We start from the raw sequence: 21,565 nt of genomic DNA, 5'->3' as shown, positions 1-21,565 counted from the left end.
CCTCATCCTAATCCCAAAATTGAACCACGCGAGCGTAGCGAGTGGTTCGAAAAGTGGAAACCTAAGCGTTGCAAGGGTTTCAAGTTCAAGGCTCGAGGGTTAAATATACTTTACCTCAAGAGTGAAACACTTAAATTTTCACCACACCTACGCGAACAAAATACTAACTGTAAAACATAACAAATCAAATCCAAATGAACACTATTAAATATATCATTGTATGTAACATTCAAAATCATCACTTAACCCTTTATAAGGCAGAGACGATTTGGAAATCACTTAGTTAATAAACATTTACGGAGAAGAACATCCTCTTTTTTATTTAACTATAACGGTATTATATAGCGAGTGTATCAGGCTTTCTTTCCTCATTCATACTTTTTCGGGCAGTATTTAATTTTAGTGTAATTAATTTATAGTATGTGGTCAATTTATGCACTATGCCTGTCAAGGGAAGCAAGCTATCATCATTGTTTCCATTATACTATTAAAAATATACACGTCGCTGTATCTAATAATTTGAATTATAGCTCTTGCAATTCACGATGGCGAGTGGCGATGATGACAAGGTCTAATTTTGATAAATCCACTCTCCATCGTGAATTGCAATAACTGTACTACGTTGTTTGTATCATTTGCCACTTAAGATTAATAAAATTATAAAAGGTTACATGCTATATCGATAAGTATTGTAATTAGAACTTTTTGCGGAAGTCTCTTTCTAACTCCTTGATAGACTTCCGCTTGTAAATTGTATCGTGAAACGGGCCACAGATTATAATTTTTTCAGTGATATTCGTATATTAATCCTACCCACTACAAGATACACAATAATGTTCGATTTACCGTATGTAGTCAATTAAACGCCAGTCTGTACGGAGCACGTTATGTCAATGTCAATGAATATTGGAAACAGTAGTGTATTGGAAACAGATCATCTGAAAACTCAAAGTGCACTAACAGGCTGAGTATAGGCTGAGTGCATATATTGACCACATGTTCTTCTTAATGATTTCGTTTTTTTTTGCCGTAGTTGTGTTCCCCAGTGCATTACAAACATGGTAGTGTATTTAACTTTAATGTAGCATAGCATATCTGTGTAACTGGGGCCTTATAAAGGGTTAAGTTAAATCTAACAGCCAAAAGGAGCAAAAATCTGCCACTTGTAGATAAAATGCATCGTTCTCATCAGTTTTTGAAGAATAAAGAGACCCTCCACGAGCTGGTGTGGTAAAGCAGCCTGCCTGCTCCTAATAATACGGCAACAGGTTGAGGGAAATGCGTCGGACAAAAAATAAAACCAGTGATTAAAAATCATGAAAAATTGTTTAATTGGCATACCAACTGATAACTTGTTACAACCTATGGCCAATTTTACAATTATCTATAATTGTTAATAATTAAATATAATATTTATGTAAAATATGTTTATGCTTCAATGGTTTACTTACATTTAAATTTTATATTATTATTCAGAAAAAGAAACTATATAATAATTAGACTTCGGTAAATAGTCATATAAAATGCTCGCAAAGTTACATCGGGTGTATCAAAATTTCTCACGTAGGAGAATGTTAACCATATAAAAACCTAAGGCCACAATTTATTACTATGTGTCTTATCTAAGTCTAAGAGTAACGCAAGCCGTGTCGACGCCTGGCAACATTGCCCGCATGCCGAGAGCGGTGTATTTACAAATCCAAGGAGTACAAGGTATAGTTAATAAAATCTGTTAAAACACCCACGAGGCGTGGCGGCAACGGTAGGATTTGTACTGTATATAAAACTGTATTTTTTTTATAAAATACTGTAGTAATTATCGTTGTATTGGGGCAGTTATTACAATAAGTCATTGGACAGTTCAACAATAGCTTGATAAATCACAAAAGTGATTTTAGTCTATTTTTGGACTGACTGCTAGTTTCCCCGCCACGCCACCACGCCACACACCGAAAGCTTCCATGTTCTTACTTAACTACTAGGTATCATTAAATTTGTATGGCAACTAAGCGCTCAGTGTCAACCACTGATATTATTTACATGTACAAGCAACCGTCTGAGCGCGGCTGAGCGTTGTCGAACATTGTCGAACATCGAACATTGTCGAACGTCGACAATCGCACGCGCCCAGTTTGGAAGCAAAAGTGAACCAGAATGCTTTTGGGGGACTCGATATTGTCGCAACAGTCTTCATTACTCAGTCGCTTCAAATAAACCAATCACTATGAAGTACTTTTGCCACTATTAATAATACTTTTTTTTTTCTTTTTTTTAATTTCATCACAATATCACCCAATGAGTAATTTCAACATTTTACCCGCTAGACTAGGTCAAAGGTAAAATAGCAAACTCTCCATTGTCAGGAATGTTCCGTTATTAATACTGGACTGTGTATGCTCCAATTTATAAAAATGCTTGATATGATGGCGTAAAAAAAATTTAATGCGTAGAGATTCGCAGACCGTTAAATGCATAAAACAACATTTAAAGGTGCATCCATATCGGAGTTGCTTAAATAACAAAATAACTAACACAACTCGACTTTTGCCACGTCTTGTCTCTTTTGCAGTGTAGTAAACAAAAAAAGATGTACAATATTCGTATAAAAACAAATCCGATATGGGCGCATCCAAGTCGCAAATATTTTTACAACAGACATGCAAAATGTTTCTATTTCATTAGGACAATTCATTATCAGGCGATATGGTTTGGGGTGTACAGTAATACATATATTACAAACTGACGGCGCGGACCTAACTCTGTACTAACTTAGCAACACGGCCTCAAAACAATATAACATTATAATTACTATTGGAAACAAACATAATGAATGGCAATTTTAACGTAGTTTTCAACTTAATGTAATATAATACAAATATCAATAATCAGAGCGGTCTCTCTAAGAATTAGAGGAACGAGAAGAAGGATAGAAAGATTTGGATCTGAAGACGGCTGTGGAATACCCAACCTTGAAGATTAGATTTCTCTTCTTTCTACCGTACAACTGTTTTTAAATAAGTTTAAAATTTTATTATTTAATGTAATAAATGTGTTATCTCTCTGCTGCTGATGAAAAAAAAACTTAATGTAATAATATCAAAATAACAATTTTCTGTGAGATTAACCATTCGACGAACGACACTTATACGAACTTCACTACTGCAGGCAAAACCACAATTTTGCTCTTCGAAATCAAAATGAACAAAAAAAAATGAAAGTATTTCAGGCGTGATACAGACATGATCATTTTAATAAAATATAACAATGAAAATAAAACGCATTTTTAGATACAAAAATACAAAATTAAGTTGAAATATTTGTATCACCCTGTTCAATGGGTACTGGTAAACTGGGGTGACTTTGAAATGCAGGGGCGACTTCGAAGTTTCAGTTTTTCAGCCGTAACATATTTTATTCGGAATTATTAGTAGTAGGTAAACAAGAATGTATAATAATCTAACTTGTTACACGAACAGTTCGTGAAAATAATGAATAATGCTAATTTAGTGGCAGTTTTAAAACTATCAAATTATCCCCAATCTTTCCTAAAGTCACCCCGTTTTACGGTACATAACCTATAGACCTCTACCATCTTTGCAATAACTTCTTGCTTAAATATATCATGTAGCCAGACGCAATGATAAATAGCAAGCACTCCTTCGCGATTATATGAGGCGATATTGACAACTTTATGTAATAAATCTAGATATTAAATTTAAAGATTTGATTGGTAAGAAATAGTGAAGTTCGGCATTGCTACATGATTAATGTTAAAACAGTTAAAAACAATAAGTTTCTCATTTAAATCAAGGCATAAGACTCTTGACAAAGCGAGACAAATGCTTGTGCTATGTAGTTAGCTGACCCGATTGAAATACATAGTATAACGCAAAAATGCTACGCTGAGCAAAAACGAAGTCTCTGTCTGACATTGATCGTAAGCTTATTGTCAGGCGCTAACCCGTACATTTTCTCTCACAGCTGATTTACATCAGTTGTTTCAATGTCAACTTTATGTCAATGATTTAAGGTCCAAATAGAATTGATTCGTTGGAAGGTTAAACGTGTGGCCTACATGTTTTGAGCCGTGTTGCCGTGTCAGGGTCTACTCGACGCTGTTGGTGGTGTCGTTGACGTCGTCGAACGACTCGTCGCCCGAGCCGCCGCCGGGCGCGAGCGAGGACCGCTTCATGCGCGACGAGGACGACCCGCTCGAGAGACCGATGGGACCGCCGCCTTGCCGCCTGCAACATACAGATTATAACATTAGTCTTCTGAACTTGGCTCCGTAATAAATACCGACCAGATGTGGCGAATGTGTCATTCGTAAGTCTTTCGCGAAACGTTTTCGCATTACACGCGCGCAGTTGGCATAGGAGCGGCGCGACAGTGTTTCGCCCGCAAAATAGACTACGCGTCCTTTTCTAACTTTATGTAGAGAGGGACGTATAGTTTATTTCCCGGGCGTGATACTGTCGCCCCGCTCTTGAGCTACACCTACGGTTTTCAGTTTTCAAAAGGCATGCGAGCAGTCAGCAATACTTTCGCGAATGGCGAATTCGCTACATCAGATATAAAATTGCGCCTGTAAAATTTTTGCGTTGGAAGGAAAGCGACAAGTTTACGACGTTTGCGATTTTTGGCGCTACAGTTAGTTACAGAGATATAAATGTGGGCCCCTCTTTCTGTACCTCTAAAAAATTACTGGAATATTAACATCTATCGAGATTATTATTTAATTTATTCTTTACTTGCAATTTTAGTAAATAGTGTAAAAGCTACTAGACAAAATACTTAAGGGAAGTTTAATACCTACACTATTTGTTAGTCTAAATACATTAAAACTCTAAATATGAAAATGAAGTGTCAAATCGCCATCATATAGATTTGACTATATGACAAAGAGATCAAACCCAAACAACACAATGATATGGGTTTTGCCCATGAAGTGATCATGGAAAGACGGCACAACAAACATTCTTTTTAGATGCTAAATTATGACAAAGTTGATGTGTTTTTATTAACGAAGTAACAAAGACCCCCACAAATATAATGACACGAATAAAGAGGCACTTGTAATCTACTGCAATGAAATTAGAAAGAAGAAGAGTTTAATGAAGAGTGTGTCCAGATCGGACAAACACGCCGCCAATGCCCGTTTCTCGCTTCGCGCGAGCGAATCACGAATGTCACAATATTGGCGCATTTGAAAAATCTAGACATACCGCTACAAATCGTCACTATATTTGAAAGGATTTTATTACCACCGATTTCATCAATGGCTTGCTGTTTATTGCGAGTACAGGCACCCAACTCTTTCTAACCGGTGAGTTTGAAAGAAACGTATGCTGTAGCCTGTAGTCAAGCAATAAACGCTAGCACTCGTGAATGTGAAAATTATCCGTAGGCAGTTATTAAAACATATGCGTAAGCTTAGACATAGAACATTATGCTGGATCGACAATATTGTATGGCAAAACAAAAGACTAAGATGACTTATATGACGATAGAATTCTGACGTTATAGGCCGTTTAACTTCAAATTTGGCATCATTTTGACTAGACATTTTTATCTTATAATTAAAATTAATGGTGAATAATAATGATGACAAATACGGTCCTACTTTTCGAAGGGTGAACCTCTATTCACATTGTGCAAAGACTAGTGTCGTGAATAACGCTCATTTCGAGGCTTAAAGACCCTTAACCCTTAAGACTCTCGAGGCTTAACGCCTCAAAGACGGCAAAGACGATTTCTTACATCCATACGCGTAAAATAAATAAATACAATTCTCAAATATAGTCGAGTCTTCAAGACTTACGAGGCTTGAGTCTTCAAGACTTACGAGGCTTGAGGGCTCGAGTCTTTAAGCCTAAAAATAAGCGTTATTCACAACACTGGCAAAGACATTAAAAGATATCAATTTAATTATATAAAAATAAGGAAAAAGGCGAAAGCAATTTTACTAGAAAATTAGCTAAGGCCCTGACGTGAAACTTATCATCAATTCATCATCATAGTTCTCACTGTTTTGCCAAGTATTGCGACCAGCACAAGCCGTGGTTAACCGCATGGCAAGCTGTAATCACCATAGTATTGCCAAGTCTTACTGTACAGTTACCGCATCCTAGTCCGAGTGCGACTCGTCGCGCGATGGTCTACACACAACACACGACATTATACACATGTGTAAACTAAGGACCTCTAATGCAAATAAAAAGGATAAGTGCGTCCAGATTGGCCGAATGCGGCATTCGCAAACCAATTGTGAAAGGATTTGCTCGCGTTCCGCGAACGGCTTGCCACGTTCGCTAGATCTGGACGCACCGTATAAATATCGTTTACAATGCTCTATATGAGAAATTCACTTGATTAACATTTATTGCACTTGTGGCTTTGCTAGGGTACTAGATATTTCCAGAAATATTACGTTAATACGATAAAAAACACAAGTATAAGTGTATTACTAAATAATATGTCTTGAATAATAACCCTTAAGGTGGCAAACGTTAGTTTTGAGTAATTTGAATTATCATTTTGTAACAATAACGGTTTTGAATGATTCACGGTTATTTTCACTAGACTTATACAACAATACTAACTGATTAGTGATAACGGTCCATATCTCGGTCGATATAAGACATTTTGTGACAATTGATTAAATTTCAAATTTGATTAGCAATAGACACACATCTTGCCACACTAAGGGTTATCATTTGTACATCAATACTAAATACTACAACATTGAAGGATTAACTTCATTAATTCAAATAAGATAAGAGACAAAGAAAAGTTATGTGCAATGTTATTTTGTGTCTTTTCACTAGTCTTTGCAATTTATAAAACAAAATATTAGTGCCATTGACTTTACAACCCACAGTAGTAGTAACAAAAATAAAATTAAAAAAAAGCTGAGAAATTAAAGGTATTGCATAAATCTACAAAGAAGAGAAAAGGGACAACACCAAAGTGCATGGGGTGAACTAAAGAAATTCTTGTGATCCTCGGTCACAACGTGCCGTTACACTTGTGCCTAGGCACAGCGTGCGTTAGACATCCTCATAAAGCTGCAGCCACTGTCCAAGAGGAAAGAAGGAGCACTCGTGGTGGCCATCTTTACGGAGGGCCAACTGTTACGAACGGAGTGGACGCTCGAGCGGAGCCCAAACGCCAAAAGGCGTTCGTTAAACAAACGTACCGAGCAGCCCGAGTCTTAGGACGGAGTGCACGCTGCATAGAGCTCTTTACCGCTTCCCGCCACGCCGAACGCTCCGCTGGGCAAGTACGATCGCCAAGGCAGAAAAACTTTGGTCATTCAACCGCGTGCTGTCCAAGATTTTGACGCGAGAAATAGACAGATCATCAGACCGTGTGCCAGGCCAGGCGAGACAGAGAGGGATGCACTCACCGCAGCTTGTTGCGCAGGTTGTTGCACTCGCGCGTGAGCGTCTCGTGCGTCTCGAGGATGTCCTCGAGCTCGCGCTGCGCCTTGCGCTTCCCGACCTTCTCGCGTTGGACCTCCTCTTCCGCCTCGTCCAGCTGGCGTTTGAGCGCCTTCACGCGATTGTTCATCTGTAAAAACACATACATCCTTTAGAGAACTTTTCCCTACGTTCGATTCGAACACAACTATCTGCCATAAACTTATATTTAATTCCATTTCTAGATGCATTGCATCCATGGATGTTGTATACTTATAAGGCGGTTAGAGCTATTCGACCAAAAAAAAAATATGTTTGCAAAATTATTCGAGCTACAGAATCGAGTCGTCTTGATTAAGGATATCTTTTTGACCGGCTTGATTCGTCTCTCATGTATCTTGCTCGGTAATCTGTTTCAATTTTAATAACAAAACTTCCGTGAGACACAGACATATTAAATATAATTGTAATTGTAATTAGCCTTTATTATTGAAGTCAGTTGGTAGTATATATTAATTCGGTTTTATAACTTTGACTTCAACTCGTCCTTTGACGTAGGCCTCTTCTGCCTTTAATATTGAGACCAAAGTTTTCCCAATTCATGCGTCTAAACACGCTTTCCAGGACGGCAGTAAATATTTTTTCACCACACCAGCTCGGAAAGGCTTACTTTGCACTTCAAAAGCTGATAGCAAAGTTGCATTTTATTCACATGTGAGGCAAAGTAATCAAATGCAAATTTTGAGTTGTTTTCTTATGTTTGCTGGTAGAATTGACTTTTAAATGATGATTTTGGATGATAAATATTTAATAACATTCATTTGGATTTGATTTGATTTGATTTTGTTTGATATTTTACATTTAATATTTGCTTCGGGTTGGTGTGGTGAAAAATTTTGTTTCACTCGGGGGCAAATTTTGTTTAACCCTCGTGCTTTGAAACCCTCGCAACGCTCAAGATTCCATTTTTCGAACCACTCGCTACGCTCGTGGTTCAATTTTGGAATCTTGCGCTTGCTCGGGTTTCAATATTAGCACGAGCGGTTAAACAACAACTTTGCCCCCTTGTAAAACAAATAACTATTGGTGATAAGGGATCGCCCTGACGGACACCTTTCTTTATAGGAAACTCCTTGCCTGTTCGCTCTAGTTTGATCCTAGCCGTGCTGTTTGAGTAGATTTCTTTTATAATTCTGTGTTAAGTGATTTCCATATCTCGTCATGCTTAAGGGAGTCAAAAGCCTTATTGTAGTCTACAAATGCTACATAATATTTCAGCCTATATTCGTGGCATTTTTCTATTATCTGTTTGATGACTAGAATATGATCGATTGTAGAAAAATTCTTTCTAAATCCGGCTTGCTCCCTTGGCTGGTTTTCTTCCAAGATTACTCACGTATTTTAAGTCGAAAAACGCTCGACATGTTACACACACGTGCTGACTTAAAATATGTGAGTGACCCGTTCATATATATTTAATGTTTCAATTTTAATTGACAATTAAACTAACTGTGTACACTTGTGGTTATACCTCAATAGGCGGGTCCACACAGAACGAGCTGCCTCACGAGGAAATTGCCGCGCGAGAGGATCGGTCTGTGTAGACATGCCTTGGCCGCATTGCCTCGGGCGAGGCACGTCTCCACCGACCGAGCTGCTTCACGCGGCAATTTCCTCGTTCTGTGTGGACCCTAGAATGTGACTAGTGTGACAGTGACCTTCTCTATCTGCTCCTTGTACTGGTCGGCGTGGCGGCGCTCCTCGTCCAGTTGCAGGGCCAGCTCCTTCATCTTCTTGTCGAGCTTGCGCGACGCCTTCTGTTGCGCGAGGCGCTCGCGCGACTCCGCCTCTAGTTGCTCCTCCAGGTTGGCCACCTTCAGCTCTAGCGAGGTGATCACGCCCTGGAAACACATATGATATTAGTTTTCGTATTTCCTTCACTACACCATATAAAACAAAGTCCCCGTCGCGTCTGTCTGTTTGTGTGTATGTATGTTAACTTGAAAACTACAGAACGGATTTTCATGCGGTTTTCACTGATCAATAGAGTGATTATTGAGGAAGGTTTAGGTGTAGGTATAATTTGTTAAGGTTTTGTGTAACCCATGCAAAGCCGGGGCAGGTCGCTAGTTATATATAAGAACCCAAAAAGAATGTATGCATTTGATGAATAAATGCGTAGCATAGTAAAATAATAAGTAAATGGAAGTGTGACTAGGTACTGCTCTACAAATCTAGTGCTTTTTTGTGAAAATAAATATTTAAAAATGGTTTTCTGCTCGCAAAACCTGCGATGGGTCTCCGAGTGGTTCGCTAGAGGCAATTTAGTCAGATCTAAAATGCTGAGATTGTCCAGAACATGTTTTACCTCTTCTGTCTAAGGGTGGTATTCTATCTGTCCAATGTTTTGCTTAATGAGGGAGTGAGACGCAATAAAATTGGACAGGTGGAATACCACCCTAAGTGTGACAATGTTACCTTGGTCTTGGTCCTCTGTGCAGTCTCCAGCTCGGCCAGCTTGGCCTTGAGCTCCTTGTTCTGCCGCTCCAGCACCAGCTTGCCGCTCTCCAGCTTCTGCGTGGCGGACTTCTCTGTGCCGAGCTCCATGGTGATTTGATCAATTTGGTTCTAAAACATTAGAAAAATTGATGAGTGGGAATGTCATAAGTAATTAGAAAATTTGCTTTGATCTCTTAAAGTTTGTGAAAAGAAAACCCGAAAACTAAAACTTTCTCATAACCCGAAGATCTTTTTAAAATCGCGTAGGGACTTACAGCAAAAGTAGTTAACACTACTCGGACGCTTCCTGACTTATCGGCGTGGAATGGACGCGTATCACGCAGTACAGTCAGCAGTACCTTATGCCTGAGAAACCTGCCGCTCGTAGACCTTATTGTAACGAAGTAGGGACCACCGATGGTTAGTTAAAAGCTTCTAATTAGTTTACGATATGAGTATCCAATTTATTTGTCCATTATTTGTGCATTGGGTCTCACTCTCTCTCATTAAACAAAATGTGAGACAAAATACACATTGGACAAAGAAATGGGACAGGTAGAATACCACCCTTACCTGTGCCTTCCTAAGGCGGTCGTTGAGTATTTCGTTGTTGGACTGCTCCTCGTCCAGGTCCTCTTCGAGCGCCGCTATCCGCGCTTCCAGCCGTTTCTTCTCGTCTACTAGAAGTGTACTCTGAAAATAATATACAAATATTAAATTAACGTACAAGTAGATGTTAAGTTTTTATCGAGTTTACCACTGCATTAACTTGTCGTTCCAAGTCTTAGTTATTTTTAACTAAGTGATTCTTGTATTTTATAATACAAAAAACATGTGAACTCATTGCCATTTGGTGAAGTGGAACTGCTGTGAAGACCAGAACGGAACTCTTCAATGACACGTTTTTAACGTTTTCATATTCAGTACAATAAATGCTTGTGCCGCACAGAGCCGCGCACTGGTGAAATCGCGGCTTTATATGTCAGGATAGTTGTCGTACTTTCGGTCAGGGATGTGAGCGAGATTACATTCAGTTTCCGCTAGTGTTATGAAGTTATGGTTTATGAGAGTAGTGATGATACCTTGCTGGCGGTGTTGTTGACCTCGTCCTGCAGGTCGTCCCGCTCGGCCTCGGCCTGCCGTCTCGCTCGCTCGGCGCCGGCGAGCTCCTCGGCGTGCTGCAGCGCCTCGGCCTCGAGCGCCTTGACGCGGCGCTCGGCCTCGCGCGCCGCCGCGCACGCCTCCTCCTTGCCGGCGCGGGCCTCCTCGGCCTCGCGGACGGCCTCCTTCAGTTGCTGCTGGAGCTTCTTCAGTTGCTTCGTGGCGTCCTCCTTCACCTGTACAAAATTATTTATAAATCAATTCTCAGAAGAACAAATTTTCTAGCAATTATCATCGACAAATAAAGAGAAAGTAGTGCAAAACATTAGGATCGCACTTTTGATATCTTTAGTAGAAAACTTGAACAGTCCCAGTTACCACATATAGTTCGTTTTTTTTTTGCATTAGAAAGAAGGTAAGCGATCTTGACATGTCTTTTAATGGGGTTGGCCGGTCGAAGTTTTTAGCAGATGGCGCCATCATAGCTTGCCCTGTCAATCCCTAGAATTATGTCAATTTTTTGTTTTTTTAATACCCTGGATGCCAGCCCTTTAAGCCAAATCTCATAGAAAAAGGGGCAAGCTATGATGGCGCCATCTATGCAAACCTTTGACAGTTGCCAACCCCATTGAAAAACGCTTTTTAAAAATCAGTACCTAATACTTATGAAAGCAGAAGAATATAAAATGATCGTATTAGATTCATAATTGTTACATATTTGCCGTAACTTATCTTTAAAATGTGTTTTTGAATTAAAAGACACATCAAGATTGTTTACCTTATTTCTAATGCTAAAAAATTCAAACTATAGGTAATGATTACATCAGCTAGATTAATATTAGGTTGTCCAGTACGGATATTACGGTCGTTCTTATCTACATGACAGCGTGATAATACGGTGTCCGTCACTTTCAATCGCGCGGTGTTAAAAAGTGACGGTTATTTTGTCACATGGAATAAACTATAACACGCCTGCAGTACTGACATTTGACAACTGTAGGCATATCTGTATACTACATTATCCGTGTATGTTACCTTGTTGGCCAAGTGTAGTGCTTGTTCGGCGTCCTTGAGCTCGCCTTCGAGTTTCTTCCTCATGGCGAGTGCGGCAGCTCGTTGCTTGCGCTCCTCTTCTAGCTCCGCCTCCAAGTCGCGGAGCTGCTTCACGATGCCGCGTCGCTTCTCCTCTCCTTGCTCTTCTTTGGCCTGAAATTAGAGGTACAGCATTAAGATTTTCATGTACTTTGAAGCATTCAGTTGACTTACCACATGATACGCATAGCATTTACACTGCATTTGACACACGAATAATGAAGAATCTTTAGATTCAATGGTGAACTAGACGTTACCGACTACGCCAATAAACTTTCTTAGCCCTTAAGCCGTGGAAAGGCCCCACGGGCCCGAGCAGTTTTGAAACTACAGCAATACAATATAGATAGACTATTAGATCTCTTCATTATGGGCTCGGAGCTCAGACATCTGTGATTCGAGCGCTCGCTTACTTCATCCTACCGACCGCGCCAGTAAATAAACTAAATGCTCACCTGGAGATCCCTCTCGAACTGCGCTCGCATGGCCTGCATATTGACTTCCAAACGCAGCTTAGCATCCTCAGTCAACTGCAGATCATCTTCGATCTCCTCATTCTGGGCCCGGAGCTCAGCCAGCTGGGACTCGAGCGCTCGCTTCGCCTTCTCCAACTCGTGCACGTTCTTGTCGGCGGTTCCTTGCGTGTTCGCGAGCTCGTCGAGCTCGGACTGTAGGAGACGCTTCGTGCGTTCTAGTTCTTCGATCTGTAAGGTAAAGTAGAGGGTTAAATATTTGCGTAAAGGTTACATATACCTAAGTCCTACTTTTACGCAAATGTTTGAGTGCTAGGAAAGTTGACACCGCATGTGCGGGGCACCATAGGGGCACTCTAGTTGATCTGCGCTCCAATATGCCGAAGCCGTGCAAGTGACAGGGCTGGCTCGTGCGGAGCGTATAAATGGGCATTTTCACTTAACTGTGTACCATCAACGGCCGGTTAGCAATCGTCACAAAACTGACGGTGAATGTCAATATATACATTTTGTCAGGAATGTGTCGGTTAGACGTTACTGAAACACGACTAAAACGCGCTTTAAAGTACAAGTTAAAATGAAATTGAGGTTTTAACAACTTTAGATAGTGTTTAGGTACGTGGCTTTTAGTAAGTAGGCAAGGAAAAGGTACCTTTTCAGCGGCATCGTCCAGTTCCCTCGTGAGCGAGAGCACTCGGGTCTCCTTGTCGCGCGCCTCGCGCTCCGCCTGGTCGCGCTCGGCCGCGTAGCGCTCCGCCACCGCGCGCTCCTCCGCCACCACCTGAAAGGGATAAACATTACAAATACGTGTACACACAACAAATCTAAGTATCTGCTTACTTTAAATAAAACTTGAGATTTTATAAATTAAGTGCAATTTTATTAGGTCGCCTAGCATATTCCGAGTTCCATTATGATACGAAAGATAATGCGCTCGGTACGTATAATAAACAGGTATAATTCAACTGTTTTTATTCTCGAATGGGTTTATGGTCTTTAGGCTACTTAAAGCGCAAGGGGTGGTATTGTTTAACAGGTTTAACTACAAACTGCAACCGATTAAAACGGAATGGCATACCTTGTCGAAGCTCTTCTGTTTCTTCTCGAGTTCCATGACCTTGCCACGCTGCGCTTCCAATTCGATGTTTGTGTCTTCCAGTTCCGCTTGGATCTTCTTTTTACCTAAACAGCACAATAATAATATTAGAATTGAACCCAGTTCAAAATGCAATAGACTTGACAAAATGTGCAAGTTGACATACGTCAACATAATCATTTGACATTTAGTAGTCACTTTTCAATGACCGAGCTAATCCCAATAAGGCAGAGTTTCCCCTTTGGATAGGAATGTCAATCTCTTTTAGAGAGCCGTGACTAAAAGCCGAAATATCTCTTGGAAGATAATGAATGCGTCCACAGGTAAATGACTGACATAACAAAGCCTCAAGGGGTCCCGACCCAGAAAACGAAAAACTTAGATGTCCTTGCCGAGTTTCTTACGCGCTTCTTCCAAAATGGCCGCCGCTTCCGCTTCCTTTTCCGCCCTCTTCTTGGCTTCAGCCACTTGGACAGTTAGAGCCCCGATCTGATAATGTATCAAACCATAGTAAATACTCACTCTTGTCAAGTTTGTCGTTGGCCTGCTGCAGCTCGTCGATCTGTCGGTGTAGGGCCTCGATATCTTTGCTGAGCTTCTTGCGCGCTTCTTCCAATATAGCCGCCGCTTCCGCTTCCTCTTCCGCCTTCTTCTTGGCTTCAGCCACTTGGATAGTGAGGGCGGCGACCTGATAAACAAGTTAAAACTAAAATTGGTGTTCCGGATAACAACGCTTTTATTTTCCGCTTTCTTAAGTAACATCCTAGTCAGGCTAAAAATCGGCTCGTAATCGGTGTTACCTGTTTCTCGAAGTTCTTCTTCGCCTCCTCTTCTTCGTCCAGCTGATCGCGGGCTTGTTCGAGCTGTTGCTCCACATTGCGCAGGCGCGTCTGCAGGGCTAGCTTCTGTTTCGTCTCTTCCTCCAGTAGGGCCTGGAAATAGAATGGAATTATAGGCTACAGGCTACAGATGTGGATTTTCAAAGCCAGCTTTTTTTACGCTGTGTGTCTTCCGAAACTATTAATAACTGCAGTTATTATTTCGTAGAAATCCAAAAATAATGTTTTCTACAAATGCAAAAGGAGTGTACCTGGGCCTCGGCGTGTTGCGCGCCGATGGTGGCGGCCTGCTTGACGGCGGCCGAGGCCTTAAGCTCAGCCTGCTCCAGCTGTGCTAGGGCTTGCTCCGCCTCGCTCTGCAGTCGCACACATTTCTCTTGAACCTCCGCCCTGGCAAAAAACGACTGTTATAACACACATATGGGGCACACATGACACATGAACATTAAAATAAAAACTCACATACAGCTGCACATGGTGACGCACTCAATAGGCAAATCTACATCGAGTCTTTTGAAGATAATCTGTACGTAAAGTACACTCTTGACATTTATGCTTTTATCGAGTACTTTTAAGCATACTAAGCTACTCCACCACCACGTATGTGGACGTATACAACTTGTCGTGTTAAAAATTTACGCAATGGGTTTGTAAAGTATAATTTCATCTCCGTTGAATGATTATATTTAGGAGGAATCCTTTCGTGTTGAATATCCACATAGAATCTCTTACCGTGATCTCTCGTTCTCCTGCAACTTAGCGGCTAGTTCAGCCAGCTGTGCTTCAGCCTGCTTGCGGCGGCGCTCGCCTTCTGCTCGCGCCGCACTGGCTGACTTCAGCTCCGTGGCTAGGTCGGCATTCTCTGCTTCGAGGGTTTGCTTGGCTTTCTCAAGGCCTGAAACAAACCATGGAGGTTACATATCATAGTTTAGACAAAACAAAACTTAAAATATATCAAAGTTTATCGCTTTGTCAATGCAGTCAGTAACTTGTTTCTTTTATTATTAGAAATAGGAACGGAGAAGAAAGAGAAAGCTAAATTAGATATTTTATGCGGTAAACACTCTTAAGCTTGCTTTTGTGGCGTTCTTTTTAAATAACGAAGTAGAATGGTAGGTATTATAAATTATGCTTTATATGCGGTATAGCAGACCATCGATTGGCAAAACTTTCAACCTCATTCACACTTTGAAACTATACAACAAAGTAACTACACAGTGATTGAAATATTAGATTTTTCAGATCAGATCAATTCGTTTCTATACGTTTATTTCCTTGGCATGTAAACCACTAACAAGTTTGAAGTATGTTTTAAACCCAAGACATTCCCTATCTAATTAATAATAGTTTTGTTTGTAAACCTTCTAAATTGTTGTGTTAAATAAACAGTTAACTTTTTTTTTCAAATACACTAGAACAAATGGTAACGAAAGTTATTCACAGTGGACACGGTTCGCATCCGCTTGCGAAGTCTTCCCGGGCTCCGGAGGCGAACATATACTCTGCCAATAATCCCTAGCGAAGTGGAAGGAGCGCCCCTCCTCCAACGGGAACTCGGTCACACTGCAGAGCATCGCATCGTCCTTGTACACTTCCAACTTCCCGTTCTTTAGTCTTTTATCGCCGGACATGGTTTAAAAATATAAATTATTTATCAGAAATTAAATGTAGAGCTTCGAAAAGTTTGACGTTGATGATGTTATAAATGGAACATGTTTGATTTGAGTGTCAGTGTCAGATGTTGTTGACATAGACTAAAGTTTAAAAAAGGTTGTGATTGGAGAGGCTAAAAAGTTTAAATAGCTGAAAGGAAGGTTTTATTCCAGAATTAAAATTTCATTTAACATTTTATCAAGGTTTCTTCTTTTTGTTGGACCTGATTTTATAGGTATGATTTTAGGAAGACTCAGATGCAATGAATATCGAATGAACGGAGACAAGAACAAAGGTAAGTTACAAGGCAGAAAAAAAAGCGATGGCTTGATGTCGTGAAAGCCGATATGAGCGTAAACGGGCTCACACGAGACGACGCCCAGAATCGCGCAAAGTGGAGAAAGGCAAGTAGGAAAGCGGACCCTGGCAAAGGCCGGGATAACGCTAGGTAGAAGAAAGTAAGTTACATGTCTAAAGTTAGACTAAGAAAAGTCTGCAGCGATTTTGATAGCCCACGCAGTGCAAGTATCATTTTAAACTTCAAACTTCTATGAAATTATGACGTATAAATAACACTTGCACTGCGTGGGCTATCATAATCGCTGCAGACTTTTCTTGGTCTAACTCTATACACGTTCGTATTGTTGGGAGCGTATGTTCTCCTTACTGTCCAATATTTTAGATTGCTCTGATGATACTTATACAGTTCAAAATAGTAACGGGTTCGTATCCCAAACAAAACCATACGTGACCCATGTTCAACCTAATTGACCGAGCGAAAGTGAAGGTTCGTTTCGATTTTTTTTTAATAAGGTTCACGAGGTCTACAGCTCACAGAGCCACTATAAAAGAGTCATGAAAAAAAGTCTATCATCATTTGCACAGATTATATGACAATCCGCATTATTGCAAAGACTACCGATGGTCAGAGAGTGTTACCATTTGTTACTCACCAGCTTTAGCCTTCTTGATCTGCTCGTGTTGTTCCATGAGCTGCTGCAGCTCCTGAGAGTGCTTGTGCCGCTGTTCAGCCAGTGAGCTCTCGTGGGTAGTAGCTTCTTCTTCCAGGCTTCGCTTTAGAACTGCTACTTCTTGCTCACGCTTGGAGCGGAGCTCTTGTTGAGCTGTTGGTGGAAAATATCGTTTTAGATTAAGTTATGAAGATCAAAAATATATAAATTAATGTTATCGAGATTTCGTTAGTCTTTTGATAAAATTTTGCGGCTGTGCTTTAAGGCTCGTTTGTTTGCTTGTCTTCTGCTGCTGACTGCACCCACCGGCGGTGGTGTCGAGCGAGTCGAGCAGCTCGCTCTTGAGCGCCTCCAGCTCCTCGTTGAGGTCGCGGCGCAGCTTCTCGGCCTTGGTGCGCGCGGCGCGCTCGGCCTCCAGGTCCTTCTGCCGCTGACTGTACTCACCGGCGGTGGTGTCGAGCGAGTCGAGCAGCTCGCTCTTGAGCGCCTCCAGCTCCTCGTTGAGGTCGCGGCGCAGCTTCTCGGCCTTGGTGCGCGCGGCGCGCTCGGCCTCCAGGTCCTTCTGCCGCTGACTGTACTCACCGGCGGTGGTGTCGAGCGAGTCGAGCAGCTCGCTCTTGAGCGCCTCCAGCTCCTCGTTGAGGTCGCGGCGCAGCTTCTCGGCCTTGGTGCGCGCGGCGCGCTCGGCCTCCAGGTCCTTCTGCCGCTGACTGTACTCACCGGCGGTGGTGTCGAGCGAGTCGAGCAGCTCGCTCTTGAGCGCCTCCAGCTCCTCGTTGAGGTCGCGGCGCAGCTTCTCGGCCTTGGTGCGCGCGGCGCGCTCGGCCTCCAGGTCCTTCTGCCGCTGACTGTACTCACCGGCGGTGGTGTCGAGCGAGTCGAGCAGCTCGCTCTTGAGCGCCTCCAGCTCCTCGTTGAGGTCGCGGCGCAGCTTCTCGGCCTTGGTGCGCGCGGCGCGCTCGGCCTCCAGGTCCTTCTGCCGCTGACTGTACTCACCGGCGGTGGTGTCGAGCGAGTCGAGCAGCTCGCTCTTGAGCGCCTCCAGCTCCTCGTTGAGGTCGCGGCGCAGCTTCTCGGCCTTGGTGCGCGCGGCGCGCTCGGCCTCCAGGTCCTTCTGCCGCTGACTGTACTCACCGGCGGTGGTGTCGAGCGAGTCGAGCAGCTCGCTCTTGAGCGCCTCCAGCTCCTCGTTGAGGTCGCGGCGCAGCTTCTCGGCCTTGGTGCGCGCGGCGCGCTCGGCCTCCAGGTCCTTCTGCCGCTGACTGTACTCACCGGCGGTGGTGTCGAGCGAGTCGAGCAGCTCGCTCTTGAGCGCCTCCAGCTCCTCGTTGAGGTCGCGGCGCAGCTTCTCGGCCTTGGTGCGCGCGGCGCGCTCGGCCTCCAGGTCCTTCTGCCGCTGACTGTACTCACCGGCGGTGGTGTCGAGCGAGTCGAGCAGCTCGCTCTTGAGCGCCTCCAGCTCCTCGTTGAGGTCGCGGCGCAGCTTCTCGGCCTTGGTGCGCGCGGCGCGCTCGGCCTCCAGGTCCTTCTGCCGCTGACTGTACTCACCGGCGGTGGTGTCGAGCGAGTCGAGCAGCTCGCTCTTGAGCGCCTCCAGCTCCTCGTTGAGGTCGCGGCGCAGCTTCTCGGCCTTGGTGCGCGCGGCGCGCTCGGCCTCCAGGTCCTTCTGCCGCTGACTGTACTCACCGGCGGTGGTGTCGAGCGAGTCGAGCAGCTCGCTCTTGAGCGCCTCCAGCTCCTCGTTGAGGTCGCGGCGCAGCTTCTCGGCCTTGGTGCGCGCGGCGCGCTCGGCCTCCAGGTCCTTCTGCCGCTGACTGTACTCACCGGCGGTGGTGTCGAGCGAGTCGAGCAGCTCGCTCTTGAGCGCCTCCAGCTCCTCGTTGAGGTCGCGGCGCAGCTTCTCGGCCTTGGTGCGCGCGGCGCGCTCGGCCTCCAGGTCCTTCTGCCGCTGACTGTACTCACCGGCGGTGGTGTCGAGCGAGTCGAGCAGCTCGCTCTTGAGCGCCTCCAGCTCCTCGTTGAGGTCGCGGCGCAGCTTCTCGGCCTTGGTGCGCGCGGCGCGCTCGGCCTCCAGGTCCTTCTGCCGCTGACTGTACTCACCGGCGGTGGTGTCGAGCGAGTCGAGCAGCTCGCTCTTGAGCGCCTCCAGCTCCTCGTTGAGGTCGCGGCGCAGCTTCTCGGCCTTGGTGCGCGCGGCGCGCTCGGCCTCCAGGTCCTTCTGCCGCTGACTGTACTCACCGGCGGTGGTGTCGAGCGAGTCGAGCAGCTCGCTCTTGAGCGCCTCCAGCTCCTCGTTGAGGTCGCGGCGCAGCTTCTCGGCCTTGGTGCGCGCGGCGCGCTCGGCCTCCAGGTCCTTCTGCCGCTGACTGTACTCACCGGCGGTGGTGTCGAGCGAGTCGAGCAGCTCGCTCTTGAGCGCCTCCAGCTCCTCGTTGAGGTCGCGGCGCAGCTTCTCGGCCTTGGTGCGCGCGGCGCGCTCGGCCTCCAGGTCCTTCTGCCGCTGACTGTACTCACCGGCGGTGGTGTCGAGCGAGTCGAGCAGCTCGCTCTTGAGCGCCTCCAGCTCCTCGTTGAGGTCGCGGCGCAGCTTCTCGGCCTTGGTGCGCGCGGCGCGCTCGGCCTCCAGGTCCTTCTGCCGCTGACTGTACTCACCGGCGGTGGTGTCGAGCGAGTCGAGCAGCTCGCTCTTGAGCGCCTCCAGCTCCTCGTTGAGGTCGCGGCGCAGCTTCTCGGCCTTGGTGCGCGCGGCGCGCTCGGCCTCCAGGTCCTTCTGCCGCTGACTGTACTCACCGGCGGTGGTGTCGAGCGAGTCGAGCAGCTCGCTCTTGAGCGCCTCCAGCTCCTCGTTGAGGTCGCGGCGCAGCTTCTCGGCCTTGGTGCGCGCGGCGCGCTCGGCCTCCAGGTCCTTCTGCCGCTGACTGTACTCACCGGCGGTGGTGTCGAGCGAGTCGAGCAGCTCGCTCTTGAGCGCCTCCAGCTCCTCGTTGAGGTCGCGGCGCAGCTTCTCGGCCTTGGTGCGCGCGGCGCGCTCGGCCTCCAGGTCCTTCTGCCGCTGACTGTACTCACCGGCGGTGGTGTCGAGCGAGTCGAGCAGCTCGCTCTTGAGCGCCTCCAGCTCCTCGTTGAGGTCGCGGCGCAGCTTCTCGGCCTTGGTGCGCGCGGCGCGCTCGGCCTCCAGGTCCTTCTGCCGCTGACTGTACTCACCGGCGGTGGTGTCGAGCGAGTCGAGCAGCTCGCTCTTGAGCGCCTCCAGCTCCTCGTTGAGGTCGCGGCGCAGCTTCTCGGCCTTGGTGCGCGCGGCGCGCTCGGCCTCCAGGTCCTTCTGCCGCTGACTGTACTCACCGGCGGTGGTGTCGAGCGAGTCGAGCAGCTCGCTCTTGAGCGCCTCCAGCTCCTCGTTGAGGTCGCGGCGCAGCTTCTCGGCCTTGGTGCGCGCGGCGCGCTCGGCCTCCAGGTCCTTCTGCCGCTGACTGTACTCACCGGCGGTGGTGTCGAGCGAGTCGAGCAGCTCGCTCTTGAGCGCCTCCAGCTCCTCGTTGAGGTCGCGGCGCAGCTTCTCGGCCTTGGTGCGCGCGGCGCGCTCGGCCTCCAGGTCCTTCTGCCGCTGACTGTACTCACCGGCGGTGGTGTCGAGCGAGTCGAGCAGCTCGCTCTTGAGCGCCTCCAGCTCCTCGTTGAGGTCGCGGCGCAGCTTCTCGGCCTTGGTGCGCGCGGCGCGCTCGGCCTCCAGGTCCTTCTGCCGCTGACTGTACTCACCGGCGGTGGTGTCGAGCGAGTCGAGCAGCTCGCTCTTGAGCGCCTCCAGCTCCTCGTTGAGGTCGCGGCGCAGCTTCTCGGCCTTGGTGCGCGCGGCGCGCTCGGCCTCCAGGTCCTTCTGCCGCTGACTGCACCCACCGGCGGTGGTGTCGAGCGAGTCGAGCAGCTCGCTCTTGAGCGCCTCCAGCTCCTCGTTGAGGTCGCGGCGCAGCTTCTCGGCCTTGGTGCGCGCGGCGCGCTCGGCCTCCAGGTCCTTCTGCCGCTGACTGTACTCACCGGCGGTGGTGTCGAGCGAGTCGAGCAGCTCGCTCTTGAGCGCCTCCAGCTCCTCGTTGAGGTCGCGGCGCAGCTTCTCGGCCTTGGTGCGCGCGGCGCGCTCGGCCTCCAGGTCCTTCTGCCGCTGACTGTACTCACCGGCGGGGGTGTCGAGCGAGTCGAGCAGCTCGCTCTTGAGCGCCTCCAGCTCCTCGTTGAGGTCGCGGCGCAGCTTCTCGGCCTTGGTGCGCGCGGCGCGCTCGGCCTCCAGGTCCTTCTGCCGCTGACTGTACTCACCGGCGGTGGTGTCGAGCGAGTCGAGCAGCTCGCTCTTGAGCGCCTCCAGCTCCTCGTTGAGGTCGCGGCGCAGCTTCTCGGCCTTGGTGCGCGCGGCGCGCTCGGCCTCCAG

The 21,565-nt window shown here is 46.1% G+C and overlaps 1 protein-coding gene across 1 annotated transcript in view; it reads right to left on the bottom strand.

Annotated features, from left to right (window-relative positions):
• Positions 1-1,307: 1,307 nt before the first annotated feature.
• Positions 1,308-21,565, bottom strand: part of LOC134791329 (myosin heavy chain, non-muscle) — a 97,142-nt gene continuing 76,884 nt past the window's right edge. The window contains exons 14-28 of the mRNA XM_063762345.1: positions 17,128-17,298; positions 15,254-15,416; positions 14,773-14,911; positions 14,483-14,614; positions 14,205-14,370; positions 13,665-13,768; positions 13,239-13,367; positions 12,569-12,817; positions 12,057-12,227; positions 11,003-11,257; positions 10,494-10,613; positions 9,900-10,049; positions 9,140-9,322; positions 7,409-7,572; positions 1,308-4,244 (exon numbers count right to left, since the gene is read on the bottom strand). Coding sequence (XP_063618415.1) covers positions 4,106-4,244; positions 7,409-7,572; positions 9,140-9,322; positions 9,900-10,049; positions 10,494-10,613; positions 11,003-11,257; positions 12,057-12,227; positions 12,569-12,817; positions 13,239-13,367; positions 13,665-13,768; positions 14,205-14,370; positions 14,483-14,614; positions 14,773-14,911; positions 15,254-15,416; positions 17,128-17,298 — 2,435 coding nt within the window. The 3' untranslated portion in view covers positions 1,308-4,105. The remainder of the gene's footprint in view (positions 4,245-7,408; positions 7,573-9,139; positions 9,323-9,899; positions 10,050-10,493; positions 10,614-11,002; positions 11,258-12,056; positions 12,228-12,568; positions 12,818-13,238; positions 13,368-13,664; positions 13,769-14,204; positions 14,371-14,482; positions 14,615-14,772; positions 14,912-15,253; positions 15,417-17,127; positions 17,299-21,565) is intronic.

Source organism: Cydia splendana, chromosome 6, assembly GCF_910591565.1.
Source record: "Cydia splendana chromosome 6, ilCydSple1.2, whole genome shotgun sequence".
NCBI classification, from domain to species: Eukaryota; Metazoa; Arthropoda; class Insecta; order Lepidoptera; family Tortricidae; genus Cydia; species Cydia splendana.
Note: the sequence above shows the minus strand (reverse complement) of the source record. Positions and strands in the feature narration are given on the sequence as shown.